At 38.7% G+C, this 16,393-nt stretch overlaps 2 protein-coding genes across 2 annotated transcripts; both read right to left on the bottom strand.

Moving 5' to 3' along the window:
* Window positions 1–6,288: 6,288 nt before the first annotated feature.
* On the bottom strand, window positions 6,289–7,224 carry LOC131839036 (taste receptor type 2 member 42-like). The gene has a single exon (XM_059186084.1). The coding sequence runs from the start codon at window positions 7,222–7,224 to the stop codon at window positions 6,289–6,291; it is 936 nt and encodes a 311-aa protein (XP_059042067.1).
* Window positions 7,225–14,948: 7,724 nt separating this feature from the next.
* Window positions 14,949–15,920, bottom strand: LOC131837972 (taste receptor type 2 member 42-like). The gene has a single exon (XM_059183620.1). The coding sequence runs from the start codon at window positions 15,918–15,920 to the stop codon at window positions 14,949–14,951; it is 972 nt and encodes a 323-aa protein (XP_059039603.1).
* Window positions 15,921–16,393: the final 473 nt, after the last annotated feature.

The raw sequence follows: 16,393 nt of genomic DNA, 5'->3' as shown, positions 1-16,393 counted from the left end.
TAGTCAATGAAGGAAAGAAAGGTGTAGTTGCCCCGTTACTAAGTGATCCATTTTATTGCCCATACATCGAGCCTTTTCAGGCCATCACGAATGTTGATGGGTCCAGAGACCACTACAGCATGAAGAAGCAGAGAGGTGGTGTAGTTCTCACCAATAAAGAAAAAACATTTATGAAGTATAACTGATAAAAATGATGGGGAATCAGAATCCTGTTAGTTTAAAAGGGAAATGGTGATCATAGTAACATACATAACTTATAGGGAATAAGTACTTTTTTTTTTTTTTTGAGGGCAAAAACAATGTGATTACTTGGCTAAAAGAGCTTTTCCTTACTACCAGCATCATTTTTTAATTTTATTGAGCTTTTAATACCAGGAACTCTACAGTTATTTATGTACATGATCTCTATAATTCTCATGTATATCCTATGAGTAAAAACATTTTCATCATCATTTTTCAGATAAGGAAACTGGAATTTAAAGATGTTAGATAACTTCTTCAAGGTCATAGTAATTGGCCAAACTACAGTCGAACCTCATTTATCCCTACAGATACTTTTGATGAGGGATTCAATTTTTTAATGTATAAGTAATGCTGAATAATCCTGTTCTTTTAATAATCCTATTTCTTAAATTTCTTCATATATATATATATAATTTATTTATTTGACAGAGAGATCACAAGTAGGCAGAGAGGCAGACAGAGGCTGGGAAGTGGGGAGAGGCAGGCTCCCCGTCTAGCAGAGAGCCCAATGTGGGGCTCGATCCCAGGTCCCTGGGATCATGACCTGAGCCACCCAGGTGCCCTATTTCTTAAATTTCACATAGAAGTATTACCTAGGTCGTGGATGGCAATGTCTTTTTTTTTTTTCTTCAGTATAATTTGAGGGCTTTCTATGTTAGAATATAAACATTCACTGTAATTTGACATGTAAATTCAAGCATTTTATACTTTCTGCCATGTAAAGTCATTTATTTGGCCTGTATGTGGGGAGGAAAGGGACGGAGGGAGAGAGAGAAAAGGACATCACTCCTAGGATAGGAAAGGGAACTCTTTACTTCCCTCTAAGGAGTAGAGATTAAGTTAACATGAATTTAGAAACTATCCATCACTGCTCTGAGGAGGCTTATTTAAATTTTCTCTTATAAAGTTTTGCAATCCTGTTTTAATGGAGGCTTATCCTGGTGCAGCATTAATAGATTTGATACAGTCAAAAAGAAAATAGGACTTAACACATGGAGAACGAAAAGGGGTGGGAACAGAAAGTTTAGGACTATAGGAACAAAAGGAGACAGAGAAAACTGCTAGAAACTGAGCCTGGAAAATAATCTAAAGAACAGACTTGGAAGGTTTCAGGCAAGTGAACCAAGAAAGAAACCCCCGCAATAAATAGAATTTCCAGTAGGGTTCAACTGATTCACATCAGTTGGCTTAGATTTATGAGTGTGGGAACTTTCTTGGAATTTTAACGAGAATTCTCCTGTAGCCTATTTTGCCCAGCAAGATTACACCAGACCGAGTCATGGATCTTTGCAACTGATGTCCACTTCTCCCCCCTCCACTCCACACAAACACAAATCTCAGCAACGCTCTTGGGACAATCAAAACGCCAAGGACATTACTGAGTGCCTACAACAAATGATAAGAAGAAACTATGGAATTCTTAGCAGCTTAGATGCAGTACATCTGAGGGCACCCCTGCCAGTTCCTATCCTAATCAGGGATCTGCTGCAAACATTAGAAAATTTTGCCCATCTTCATGGTTTTCAAATACCAAGTATGTGGATTTATTTGCAGTAAGGTAGTGGAGGGCATCATTGAACAAAGAGAAATGAAGGTTGTTCATATATTGAGTGAAATAGATTGGGTATACCTTTTCATATTAACCAAACTGAGGAAAAATAAGTTGTCACAACCAAAAGGTAAAAAGCACTAATGAAGTCACTGCGCCTGGAATGTCTTCACTCTGAAATCGTAGGCACAGTAATGGAAGTAGGGCCAACAGAAACAAAACAAAAACAAAACAAAAGTTTAATTTGAAAAAAGGGGCTATTTTTCAATAAACTATTTTAGTTGTTTTTTTTTTTTTTTAAAGTTGGGTATTCATCTTTTTTTTTTTTTTTAAAGATTTTATTTATTTACTTGAGAGAGAGATAGTGAGAGAGAGCATGAACGAGGAGAAGGTCAGAGAGAGAAGCAGACTCCCCATGGAGCTGGGAGTCCGATGCGGGACTCGATCCCGGGACTCCAGGATCATGACCTGAGCCGAAGGCAGTCGTCTAACCAACTGAGCCACCCAGGCGTCCCACTATTTTAGTTTTTAATTGATAAAAAGAAAGCTTGAAAATATGCCAAACTGAAGTCAAATGAATGTAATTAATAGGAGCCCTACAATTCAGAGGTCAGGTTAGATCTGTATGAAAGGGAAAAGAGGTTATTTTTAAAACTAGCTAATTTAAACATGAGGCTAAGGAATAGAGGTACCATGGTGTGCCTTTGTCTTCTGAAGCTGTATGTATGTTGGTTTTTCACAAAATTGCTAAAATTGAAAATAGCACATCTGTCACCTGTGTTTTTTTTAATAAGCAACCCCCTTTGATAACTTTTTTCTGCATTGATCAAACTAATCGTCTGATCTTTTTTTTTTTTTTTTTTTTTTTTTTGACAGAGATCACAAGTAGCAGAGAGGCAGGCAGAGAGAGAGAGAGGAGGAAGAAGCAGGCTCTCCGCTAAGCAGAGAGCCTGATGCAGAGCTTGATCCCAGAATCCTGGAATCATGACCTTCTCCATTGAGCCACCAGCCGCCCCCTGACCATTTTTTTTAATGAAGATTTATTCTGAAAGTAATCCACACCTGACATAGATTTCTACAAAAAGCATTTATCAGTGTCACAGGTTTGTGGACTGTGGAATTACAGGTTTTACAGATGGTCCCCTTGTTTCTGTACTTCAGTTAAGGAAGTCCCTGGCTTAGAGCACATGTAGTTCAAGCCAGAACAGCAGACAAAATACCTAAACCATTGGAAATTCAACAGTGTTAACCTTGAAATCTGTATTGATCCATGCGTAATTCCACTGAGACCTTTTTTTTCACTAAAGTTCGAGACAACAGGGCTTGAACACCAAATTTTCTTAGTTCGGGTGTTGGCCAGGCACTAGGCCAAGGGCCAGGCCTTAGGCAAAAGTCTCTTTTGGCATTAAAAACAGGTTATTTGCAGCTCTCCTGGTCTCAGATTTGGGCAACTGAAAAAAAATTTTTTTTTTACATCAGGACCATAAAAAATTTATTTTGGGGGCACCTGACTGGCTCAGTCAGTAGAGCAAGTGACCCTTGATATCAGAGTTTTTTTGGTTTTGGTTTTGGTTTTGGGTTTTTTTCAGAGTTTATTCTCAGCATTTGATATCAGAGTTTTGTTTTTTTTTTTTTAAGATTTTATTTATTTATTTGACAGAGAGAGAGATCACAAATAGGCAGAGAGACAGACAGAGAGAGAGATGAGGAGAAGCAGGCTCCCTGCTGAGCAGAGAGCCCAATGCGGGACTCGATCCCAGGCCCCTGGGATCATGACCTGAGCCGAAGGCAGAGGCTTAACCCACTGAGCCACCCAGGCGCCCTGATATCAGAGTTTTACAGTCAAGCTCCACCCATGTTGGGTGTAGAGAGGACTTAAAAATAAAATTAAAGTTTCTTTTGGAGGGAAATAATTGGCAAGAAAGCAATGACAGCATTTTACCTTCCCAATAACTTGGTCCCAAAATAAGATACAATTCTTTCCAGATTGCATGGAACTAGCTATAGATGTGATAGTAGTAGCTTTTCTTGGATTATGGCTGGAGTGTCTAACACAGGCTCTTTTATGGAAAGGGAGGTATAGACTTTAATCCCAAAATACCATTTTAATAAGGAGAAGGCAATACTTAAGTAGCCACTGCCCAGTCTGTAACGCAGTCCTCATCTTTTAAAGATGAGCTTCATCTCTCCAACATTAGTACATGAGAAGTGAGGACTTAATTTTAATGAGACATTTACTACTAAATCCCACTCGTAAGAAGCAAGGGCTGTGCATGGTTGTTTAAATCTTTTCATTTGAATTTTGGTCATTAAAGAAAAGTTAACTGACACATGTAAACCTAAAAACTAAAACTAAATATGCTTACTTCTAATAAGTACAAAGTAATCTAACTTTCTTACTAAAAAGGATGTGTTGAAACCAAATTTGATTCTAAACAATTGCCAGTATGATTACAATTCCACCTTTCCCAAAGTAAGGATAATCCCAGTGACGATCATTAGAGAATTTCTTTCAGTTTTATTGAGATATAACTGACATACAGCAATGTGTAAGCAATGTGTAAGATATAACTGACATACAGCACACCATAATAACTTACATATACTGCAAAATGACAACCACAATGGGTTGTCAACCTACCCTCCTAGACAGATACCCAGGAAAAGGTATTTTTCCTTGTGATGAGAACTTCCGGGATCCATTCTCAGTAACTTTCAAGAACTTTCAGGATCCACTCTCTTCGCAGCTTTCAAGGTTACCATACAGCAGGTATCAATCACAGTCGTCATTGTTGTCCATTATATCCCTAGTATGTATATTTCTCATAACTAGAAGTTTGTAGCTTTTGATCTCCTTCATCCAATCCCCCCACCCCAGCCCCAGGAAATTTCTTATATAGGGTCCAACATAATGAGTGAAGTTAAAAAATCTAAATTTCTGTGGATAGGTATGTACATGTACCCTCATCTTCATCAGAGCACCCCATAGCACAGCTCCCTGGAGGAAGAGTACACTTTACAAAGCCCTTACAGTTTTTATATTCCTAGCATCAGACTTGACCTACTGTTCCAACAAAATTAACTTATAACCTACATATTTTTCAACATTTATTATCCAGTTTGTTAATGGTTTTTGTTTTCTTGTACAACTGAAAAATTATGGCACTTTAAAACCCTACAACAATTTCTTCATTATTGGTAGTTAAATATGTTTAAATTTATAATTTCTAAAAATTCCTAGATAACAACATTTTATTCAAAATTGCAATATCATTAATTGGCACAATTTTGCCACCTGCTGGCCTTAAGATTATGTTCATTTTCAGCTACTTTGATTTCATTTCAATCATTTTATTATAAACATCAACCTACAGTATATATACACACAAACATGTTTAAAATGTATACATAGTCCTTATATGCAGACACACACCCCACACAAACTCTGTATCTAAGTGTGATTTTGATCATTGTAAAGTACACATAAAAGTATTCTTACACATTTAAGGATAATTATTCAGTTTATTCTTATAAGTTAAGTTGATTTTTCTCTTATTCAACAAAGGTAATGTCTATTCTAGGTTAGATTCATAATGAGAGGGAGAGGCTGTTCCGTTGTTTTAAAAGTTACATCTGTTGTTATGTGATGATGACCTTACAGCATAAAAAAATATTTTATTCCTCAATTAATTTTTAACTTAATATTGTACAAATATTCCACCAACTTCAACTTGGAAGGTGTTGGGTCGGTGGGCTCCGGGAGTGCAAGAGGAACAATAGAAATGACCCTCGGCTCTGCTCCGAAGGCTCCCGGAGTGCGGGAAGAGCAATGGAAATGACCTCCGCGGGGTCTCGCCTCTGTCTTCCAGCCTAGCCCCCCTCCTTAACCCTTGACGCTCCCGCCAAAAGGATGTATGCCCAGGTCACGTCTCCATAGGTAACACGATACCTATGCAGGAGACAGATAAAAGATGCACCGCCAACTCCCTCCCAGCGCGACTTCCCCCACTCTGCTTTCCAGAGTCTCAGAACAACCTCGCCCGAGGGTGCCCACCTCCTCCCGGTGCAACTTTCTTGGCTCCCCTTCTCCTGAGCCCTGAAACTTCACTGGAGAGTGCCTTTAATAAACCTTGCCTTGCACCCACTTCGCCTGGTGTCGTGTTTATCTTGCCTATAAAACCTTAACAGAAGGGATTTTCATTTCTAAACAATCATTTTTCTCACACATGAACATAGTAAATATTTGCCAGCACATATAAAATTAATACATGTCACATGATATATTTTATATTCATATTGTCTCAAAAATATCCTTTTTACTAGCTAGTGTTTTAAGGATGATGCTTGCTTTTTAAGTTTATAGGTCATTCTGGGGAAAGTCTGTGATGTTTAATAGTATCTAAAAGGATCCAGTGAGGAAAACAAAGGTTAAAATGGATCTTCAATGTCTCTTCATTAATTTAATTCTCTTGGGATATAGAAAATTCTGGGAAAGTCTATGAAATGAAAGGTTTCACTGTTTTCAGGTGGTGATTAATATGCCACAGTAGTCCTAAAGCAGTTTTTCTCAACTTGCTGTTTCCCAAAATCAGAATAAATGAGTGGATTGAAGGAAAAAGAGTTGACAATAATATGGCCACCAAATTGACCTGAGAATTCTGCAGCAAAACAAAAATCCAACCTGTTAATAGGATGGAAGAAAAATGAACCGTGGAGAGGAAAAGGAAAGACATCACCATTTTCATGGCCCTTTGATGGGCCTCTGTATTGAAGTCCCTAGAGCAGTTCTGTTGCACATTCCTGGTATGTCGCCTCAGGGAAAGAAACAAAAGGAGCAGGGAGGCCAGGGACAGAAGAAAGGGGATTAAGTAGGTGAAACTGAAAACAATCAAGCTGTAAAGATTCAGAGTTTTACTTACATTTAGGGACCAAGTTGAGTTTCTTTTGTAGCTTTGATAGACATTAACCAAGAAATTACTAGATGTATCTATTAATTCAAAGTTGCAAAACAATAAGAGTAAAGACCCCAGGGGAAGCACGAGTAGGACTCTGCTAATTCTCCTCCTCAGCCAGGTGAAACAGGAGTGGGAGAAATTGGCTATTTTAAAGAAGTAGAAGACACTTAGACAGGTGGCAAACCAAGTAGCTAGGTGATTGCTTAGTGTCCAAAAACTATTAACGAATTTTGCTATATTATCAATGGTATACAGATGCGGCCACACCACCATTAAATATGAATCTAACAGTATTATGCAAAGAAGAACGATTCTGGAGATAGCCAGGCTGGTGAGAATGCAGTCAGCTGATGAGAGCTTTTGACCCTTCACCCAGTCAATGCAGTTAACTAGTACAATGAAACTGTTCCCCAACATTCCAGTTAGGAATCCGCCTGTGGCTGCTATCAGAAAAGCATTTTCAATTCCAGATGGCATTTCTGCAGAAAGAATCCAGAAAGTTGGTTCTATGTCTCGGACTTTTTGGTTGTCAAAATGTTGTAGAATAAAATCCAGTCTGATACTTTCCACTTTTATATGAAAAAGGCTCAGATACTGCCTCACTTAACTTCCCGAAAGATCCTTCTCTTATTCGAGCTGTGGCTCTGAAGTATACACAAGGAGATCCAGTCTCACAGATTTAAATGAAAAACTTTAACATAACTTCCAATGAGCAACTGATTTCCAAATTAAACAGTAAATGTCCCCACTCATCATTGGCACTGACTGCAGTTTTCCACTTGTGAGGATATCCGGAAGAATAAAGTCCAATATGCAAATATGCAAATGTGAGACAGATTTCTTTACACTGATTTGCACTTTCCTTGTCACCTGAAAATGCCATTTGGATCCAGGTTTCTTAATTTTAATAGCACTGTCTAAAAATAAACCTGCAATACAGGCATTATTCATTAATTCCATTCAATAAAATCCATAATAGTTCAAATACTATTGTGGATGAAATAAGAGAAGCAACATTATGGAGCTCACAGAGTATTAGAAAAAGCAACATTAAGTAAACTATGACTATAGAATGTGACAAAAGTTTGACCGCAATGCAACTGCAACTAAGAGGAGAGTCCCATAAAAGTCAACATTCTTCTACTTTGTTCCTCTACAACTTCTACAGTCAATAGTTCATTCTGGTTTTATAACGAGAGTGACAACTGGCTTGGATCTTGAAACTTCTTAGGATTTCTTTCTTTCTTTTTTTTTTTTTTTTTAAAGATTTTATTTATTTATTTGACAGAGAGAGATCACAAGCAGGCAGAGAGGCAGACAGAGAGAGAGAGAAGCAGGCTCCCTGCTGTGCAGAGAGCCCGATGCGGGGCTCGATCCCAGGACCCTGAGATCATGACCCAAGCCAAAGGCAGTGACTTAACCCACTGAGCCACCCAGGCGCCCCGCTTCTTAGGATTTCTTGAAATAGATAAAAGGGAATTGTTTTCCAGAATGATATAAAAGCATATGCCAAGACACCAAAATCGGACCTACTTGGAGCTATTACTTTGGATTTTTGAGCTTTGTTCTCAGTAAGTTACTGCCTATTTAATTCTGAATAAGCTCTTGTCAGCTGAGAGGAAAAATATAGTAGGAAATAAACCTGAAGGGGTAGGGGAGTAGGAGGGAGGTTCTCCTTTTCATTAATTCTGCTTTTGGTTAAAGACTTCATTCCATCAAAAATTGTTACAGTAAAATAAAGTTTGTTTTTTTGTTTTGACAAACATGTAACAATGGTCTTTCAATCTTGACGGCAAGGCTATCCCTCTTATCTAGAGAACTCTAGTTATATACATGTGTGCATATATATATATATATATATACACACACATACACATTATTATTAATTAATTATTAATATAGTAATAATATATATTGATACCTATCAGCCAACCCCAGGGGGGATTCTGACTTAATTGGTCTGGCATATATTGTGGACACTCATTAAGAATTCCTTGATATATGCCTTAAAGAACCTTCTAAACCCAGACAAAACTCTTTGTACCCACAAGCCATAAATCTATGAAGATTCTCCAGGAATTAGACAGGAATTTTGCCCACTTGCCCTCCGACGATGCATTCCCCACTCAACCAATTTTGACCCTGGCAATAAATTACCTGTTTTATATTGGTCTCAGACTATCAGTGGTGATGCTCTAGATTACCCGTGCTCGAGGCTCTCACCTGGGCCCTCACTACCCATGTGGGCCCCCACAGACTTGTCCCCACCAGAGTCCCACATAGCCGAGGTGTCGCTGTGGTAGAGTAGGCACTTAGCTGGGCGTCATCAGGATGCCTCAAGGCCAGCAAAGGGGGAGTCAAGGCCTTTGCCTTTGGCTCAGTTCATGATCCTGGGATCCAGCCAGGCATGGAGCTCCCTGCTCAGTGGGGAGACTGCTTCATCTTCTCCCTCTGCAAACACCCCCCCACCCCGATTCCCACCCTCTCCCGCCCCTCTCATGCTCATACTCTCTCTCTCTCTCAAATAAATAAATAAAATCTTTTTAAAAAGAAAAAAGAAAAACAAGGTTTATTATTCACAAGTCCTGGAGGATGCACGGAGCAAGCCCAGGACCACATAGGGAAGTCATGGGGAGCTGAGAGGAGCACAGACCTGGTGTTCTGTTTTTATTTACATTTGGAGTGGGTGCCTAGGATTTTACAAGCTCATACTTTACTGACAAATTTATTTTATTTTTAAAATCTTCTTTATTGGGGCGCCTGGGTAGCTCAGTGGTTAAGCCTCTGCCTTCGGCTCAGGTCATGATCCCAGGGTCCTGGGATCGAGCCCCGCATCAGGCTCTCTGCTTCGCGGGGAGCCTGCTTCCTCCTCTCCCTCTGCCTGCCTCTCTGCCTACTTGTGATCTCTGTCAAATAAATAAATAAAATTAAAAAAAAATCTTCTTTATTTGAGAGGGGGACAGCTAGAGCACACACATGAGCAGGGGGAGGGGCAGAAAGAGAATGAGGCTCCCCTCTGAGCCCGGAGCCCAATGCAGGTATACATCCGAGGACCCTGGGATCATGACCTGAGCCAAAGGCAGACACTTAACCAACTGAGACATCCAAGCACCCCCTTTACAACATAACATTGTTAACTAGGACTTGGGAAGGGAAAAGTGGGGTCATGCAAGCAGTCAGTTATCTAGGTTACTCAGGGCTCTCTAAAAGGGGAACTTCATGGGTGGGAGTGGCCTGGCTTCTTAACCCAATGTTCTCCTGGAAGCTGTGTACGCAGCTCGCAGTATGTTTGTTCAAGACGGATGTCTCTTCAATGGATATCTTGGCAATCAAAAACTTTTTACTTCGGGCATGTACACCACATAATCTTAGCTAACATGTACCTCTATGATGACCTTAAGCTCTGTGAGAGAAGGGACTGTTTTGTTGTCAACTGATCTATTCCAATTCCTAGAACACGGAGGGCCTGGCAAATAGTAGGCCCTCACTAACTATTTGTTAGGTGAATGAATGCTGACTTGGTATTAACCCTATTGGGAGCACAGAAAAAGGGAAAATGAGTAAGACTAGACTGTGAAACTAGTATAAGAACAAGAAAAGAAAGCAACTCTTTAAAACTGGGGAAAATGTCATGAGATACGAACTTATGCACAATTTGTTACTAACCCTGAAATAACCAACACTGCTCTCCAGCCAGCCTGGCTCAAACCAGAAGTCATACAGAGTCCTAAATCCTTGCAGGAGGTGGGGGCCTTTGACCTTCTCTTCACGGAAGAGACTACTTCCAGTGGAGGGAGTTGGAGATGGATTGAAAACTCTGTATTTGGTGGCAGGAAACCAAGAAGACTATAGAGATCACGGATGTTTTCAGAAATGCTCTGCATGGTGTAGAAGGCTACCCGACAGCCGGGCTCCATTGGTAGACATGGTTCAGCAGGGACAGAATCCACGTAGCAACAAGTTAGCCAACAGACGCTTAGTCAGTATAGAATACTCGAGTTCATAGTTACACTGAAGAAGAGACACAATCAAAAGGATATAATAACAAGGATAAAAATCACAAGTGCTATATGCTATGAGTGGAATTCAAAGTCCAGGCTCCCATTTTTAAAAACCCACATAACTACAAATTTGTCTCTGCTCCTGGGTTGAACTGCCTTAATATTCTTCATTCTTAAAATGGTTGCATCAGGGGCGCCTGGGTGGCTCAGAGGGTTAAAGCCTCTGCCTTCGGCTCAGGTCATGATCCCAGGGTCCTGGGATCGAGCCCCGCATCGGGCTCTCTCCTTGTTGGGGAGCCTGCTTCCTCCTCTCTCTCTCTCTGCCTGCCTCTCTGCCTACTTGTGATCTCTCTCTGTCGAATAAATAAAATCTTAAAAAAAAAAAAAAATGGTTGCATCATACGCCATAAAGAAAGTCTTGTTGTATATGTAAATATAAGAGATATCATTCCAAAATGTTTGGGCAGATAACAATCAAATTTATGTATATGCTGCAGGGACCATCCAAAATACCTAGTCTAAACTTCCAAAGATAAATACAATTTAAATAAGAAAATCTATGAATATTGATTTTATAATTATCAGTTGAAAAAATGACATTTCTCCTAAGGAGAAAATACACTCAGAAATCTACTTTGGCCTAAATCAAATGGGAGTAGTACTTATATAGTGATGAACTACTGCTTACTGAATGGTTTTGGACTTCTGTCATTTGGCTTGATTTCTCCCTGTTCCCTCCCTGTGTCTGTGACTTCTCCGGGGTGGTGGGGGGGGACATACCTAGGTTTTCAGTTTGGCTCTTTCCATTGCCTTACCCTCCCCATGGCCATAGGTTTACATCCCCTAATAGCCTCTGAGAAGGCGGAGACATATGTTCCCCTAGCTGTGATGCTCCCTTGTAGACTTTTGTTTCACTTAGCATATGCCTTTAATTTTCAAAACTGAAGGCTTTGTTTGTTTGAGTGTTTGTTTGCTTGTTTGTTTTCCCTCAAAATCCTTAGAGGGCAGACATCCCCAAGGGCTCTTCCTCCTGACAAACCTAAGACAGGGCCAGTGTAATTAACCTCCGCAGAGGTGAACACTGGTCTCAGGCTTAAAGTAAGACTGGCTGGGCATTTCTATAGTCTTCTGAGGCTGCATTTATATTGATGGGGGTGGGGGGAACAGAAGGTAAAATTAAAAAGCCGTAGTCTACGATACAGGATTTAGTGTACAAGGGACAAAAATGTTCACCTGTATATGTTTTTCAAATGCTTCAAACTTTTCAAATCAATTTGTTCTTGTGAAGATTGGTCTTAAGGTTCTGAATGGGACATAGATAACTCTAGACAACGTATCTAGGGTCTCGAATGACAGAATTGCGACAGACCGTGTGATGGTGCTAACGTCCTTTAAAAGTGCTCCTGGCTCAGAGGAGATGGGGTCTAATCAAGATATTGCTGGGAGAAGCCACCTACTAACAACAGACAAACCACCTCAGACACTGAGGAAATTCATGTGCCTTTTTCTGAGATCTACCTGACAGACACATTCACTGGAGTTCAAGAAAGATGTCTTGCTGTGCTTGATGTAGGTCTTATCAGATGCCTCCAGCACTAGACCTAAGGATCTGAGATAAGACTATTTCAGCAATAGAAGTTATTTGTTCCCTCCTATAAATCGCCTAGGTGGACAAACTGAAATAAGCAGTGATTACACCAGATTTTTCTAAAAAGGATTTTTATTTATTTATTTGTCAGAGAGAGAGCACAAGCAGGGGGAGCAGCAGGCAGAGAGAGAAGCAAGCTCTCCCCTGAGCAAGGAGCCCTACATGGGACTCTATCCCAGGACCCTGTGATCGTGACCTGAGCCGAAGACACATGCTTAACTGACTGAGCCACCCAGGTGTCCATACACCAGATTCTTTAAATGAACATTTATCTGGTGGGTAAGAAAGATAGTTAACGAGAAATCAGTGACAATCTCCATCAGTGAATTTCTCCAACTTTGGTTCCAGAGTAGAATAGAATTACCAGTATTTCTTCCCCAGGATGTATGAGACTGGCAACACACAAGTTGGGAGTGGCTCTTCTCGGCTGGTGGTTCAGGGGTTATTGCATCCCCCACGAAGTCTCTTGTTATGGGGAAAGTAGAGGTGCAGGGCTGAATCTCACTTGCTATTCAAATATACAGATTACAATATGTCAACTGCAATAACCCTAGCCCATGACCCTGTCTTCCCTTGCTAGTTCTTTGCTGTATTTTTTTGTCAAGAATAGGGCCCTGTTCCTTAGAGTTCCATCTCCCTTGATTTGTTGCATTAGCATGGACTTACTCCTAGTTAAACACTGATATACCCCTGAGGCCCACTTATTAGAAAAAAGAGCTGTTCATAAATTGGTTCGATTACTTTATCTTGCCTACTGAAGAAAAGTTTCATAATTTGGTTACCATCTTATAAAGAGTATGTGATTATCTCTAAATCATGCATATGAAAGGATATCAAAAACAAAACAAACTCAATATCTGAATCCAAATGTTCATTTTGCTCAATTTGCATATTCCCTTTTACCAAGGCCAGATAATTAAAGTGACAATACTGTTAGTGCCCAAAATAATACACATACATTTTCTTTTGTAAAACAGAAATTACTTCGTAAAAAGAGTAAAAATTTTCTTATCTTTAAAACCATTATCCACATCATTATTGTTACTGATACACAGAAGCACCACCTAGGCTAGATGTGTTTGCGGTTTAGTTTTCTACATACGGTGAGACAGGACAGGGAAAAAATGTTAATAATTCTTGCATCATTCTCAGCTTCAGGATACTGTGCTAGAGCAGTGCCCATACCTATGGCTCCCTCAAGATTGATTTACAGCCTGCACATTTATCATCATTTAATTACACCCTCCTGTTTCTTTAACACAATCTAAAGAATACATCAAAGGTAAACCCTAAGAAAGAAGTCTTCATTTATTTAATATTTTTTATAAACATATAATGTATTATTAACCCCAGGGGTACAGGTCTGTGAATCGCCAGGTTTACATACTTCACAGCACTCACCATAGCACATACCCTTCCCAATGTCCATAAGAAGTCTTCATTTTTAAACAATTCCATTATACATACCTGCACAGCCTCTGTATGATATAATCTATACCATCATATTCAAAATTTTATAGTAAACTTTCCCACCTTTAACCTTATTTATAATTTGCCATTACCTTATCTAAATTTAATTATAGTCATAACAGCACCATATACATATGCTCCAACATTTACACCAAACATATGGTGTTTTTATAAATTTTGCTTTCTATGCCTTCCTTATTGACCTGTTTCTATTTGTTTCTCAAAGAACTCTAGTAATCAGATTGCAACAAAATATATGTGCACAAACAGGAGCACCATCATTCTCAAAATGTAATTATGGTCTTTTCATAGTTGCAATGAGTGTGATGTTAAATTATGGAATAATTTTTGTATTTTTAATTCTATTACACAGCATGATAGAAATATCAATATCTACACTCTGAAAATAATATTGTATATCCTGGAATTTAGCAAAATTAATAAGTGCCACTCTTGGCATTTATTACATCAAAATTACAAATTACTTTGTAATTACAAAATTACTTATCACATCAAAAATTCTTATGATTTGGGATTTCAAATTAAGATTAGCATTACAAGCATGAGTTTCCAGTTTATTTTATTTTGCACTGTGACTATTATTTCCTAACATCTCGTTCCCATATTAGCTATAAGATAATGACAACAATGAAAAGCTTTTTCATAAAAAAAAAAAAAAATTAGACCTTCAACCTATGAGGTCATCTTTTTCCCATCTATGACTTTAGTTGTTCAATTAACTTTCTTTCTTATCTACCTAGTGAATTTTGTAATTTATCTCACTTTCTAAAACACGACATGCCTCTTGCCCCCATACAAGTTACAATTACATATATCTGTTGCATATAAAATTAAATAATCTAAGTTCTCTTTGAAAGGATATTTGAGATTTTAAAATATTGGTAACCAATGTTTTAAATAAAAGTGAATACTTTTAAATTATATTGGCTGACCATGTGTCAGTTATCACCAAAAGCAACCTGTTTAGGAAAAATTTCAATGATGTTCAACAATATTTAAAGGAACCCTCCCCCCAAAAAGCCAGTTGAAGTGAAATTGATTCTCAGATGCCTCAGTCTTCATCATTGGAAAGGCTCTGGAAGGTTTATCTGTAAAGATGAAATTGCTTTTTCTCTTTTCAGGAAGCTTTTAAGATGCCACAGAACATTCAAGGCTGTCTGTCTTAGCCTGCTGTTTCCCAGAATCAAAATTAATGAGTGGCCTGAGGGAAAGATGTATACAGCCAACATGATAAACTTTGCGCTCTTGTTGTTCCAAAATAAAAAAAGGATCCAATTTGACAACTGTATAGACAAAAAATGAACTGTGAAAAGGAAGAGGAAAGACACCACCATTTTAATGGCCTTTTTATGGGCCTGTATGCTGAAGTCCCTGGAGCCCATCGAGTTGAGCTTCAAATTCCTGATGTGTTTTACCAACGACAGAAATAAAAGAAGCAATGAGATCAGGGACAGAACAATAGGAATGATATAGGAAATACTAAGAAGAACTAGGGTTTTAATATAAGAAGTTTTACTTTCATTTATATGTAAGGTCAGATTACTTTCATCCATTGCATGGATATTCCAGAAGAAATCATTAAATGTTTCTAGCAATAGAAGGTCAAACAGTAAAATGAACAAAGAAAATACAAGAATTGCAAGAACCACTCTGTTCATTCTCCACCTCAGCCAGAGGAAAAGGGAATGGGAGAACTGAGCTATCTTAAAGAGGTAGAAAATGCTTAGGCAGGTAGTAAACCAGGTGGACAAATGATTAGTTATTCTCCAAAGCAAAGTAACAGGTTTTGCTAGTTTATGAGTGGGATAGAAAGGTGGACTTAGTCCCATCATAAATGATTCAAACGATGACACCAACAGCTGCGAGATTCTGGAGATTGCCAAGCAAGTGAGGATGAAGTCAGCTAAAGAGATCTCTCGGTTCCTGACCCATTCAGAGCAGTTTACCAGTCCAATAAACACATTCCCCAACATTCCAATTATGAATTCTGCTGTCAACAGTGTGAGAAAGATTGTATCCAATCCAGCTAACATTTCCACAGGAAAAGGAAATCCAAACTTCTAGTACAGTGTCACATTAATAAATTTATAATCAAGCTCTTTCAGAATAGCATCCATTTCTGGTAGTTATCTTCACTGCCCTTACTGCAATTCCAATCTTAAGCAGGACGTCCTGCTTTGGATCCGTCTCATATACATATATATTTAAGGAAATTTTTCTGCTTTAATTGTAATGCCAACTTAATCCAGTAAGATCTGCTAAAGTGTATCATCTCACACAGTTTCACGAAGATGTTTTTATTTGTCTGAAAGAGCTACTAATTTCCAAACCAAACAGTTTGTGTTCCTATTTATGGTTTGACAAGGATTCAAATTTTCCACTTGACGTACTGATTACAAGGTTAAAGTCAAATTTGTTAGCATGTAAATATGGGTCAGATTCTATTTCATTGATTTGTGAAAAAACCACCTCACCTGAAATACTACACCATTTGGATCCAAATATT

This window comes from Mustela lutreola, chromosome 8, assembly GCF_030435805.1.
Source record: "Mustela lutreola isolate mMusLut2 chromosome 8, mMusLut2.pri, whole genome shotgun sequence".
NCBI lineage: Eukaryota > Metazoa > Chordata > Mammalia > Carnivora > Mustelidae > Mustela > Mustela lutreola.
Note: the sequence above shows the minus strand (reverse complement) of the source record. Positions and strands in the feature narration are given on the sequence as shown.

Excerpts from the sequence above, each read along its gene's own strand:
- LOC131839036 (XM_059186084.1), bottom strand. The coding sequence starts at position 7,224 with ATGCCATCTGGAATTGAAAATGCTTTTCTGATAGCAGCCACAGGCGGA.
- LOC131837972 (XM_059183620.1), bottom strand. The coding sequence starts at position 15,920 with ATGTTAGCTGGATTGGATACAATCTTTCTCACACTGTTGACAGCAGAA.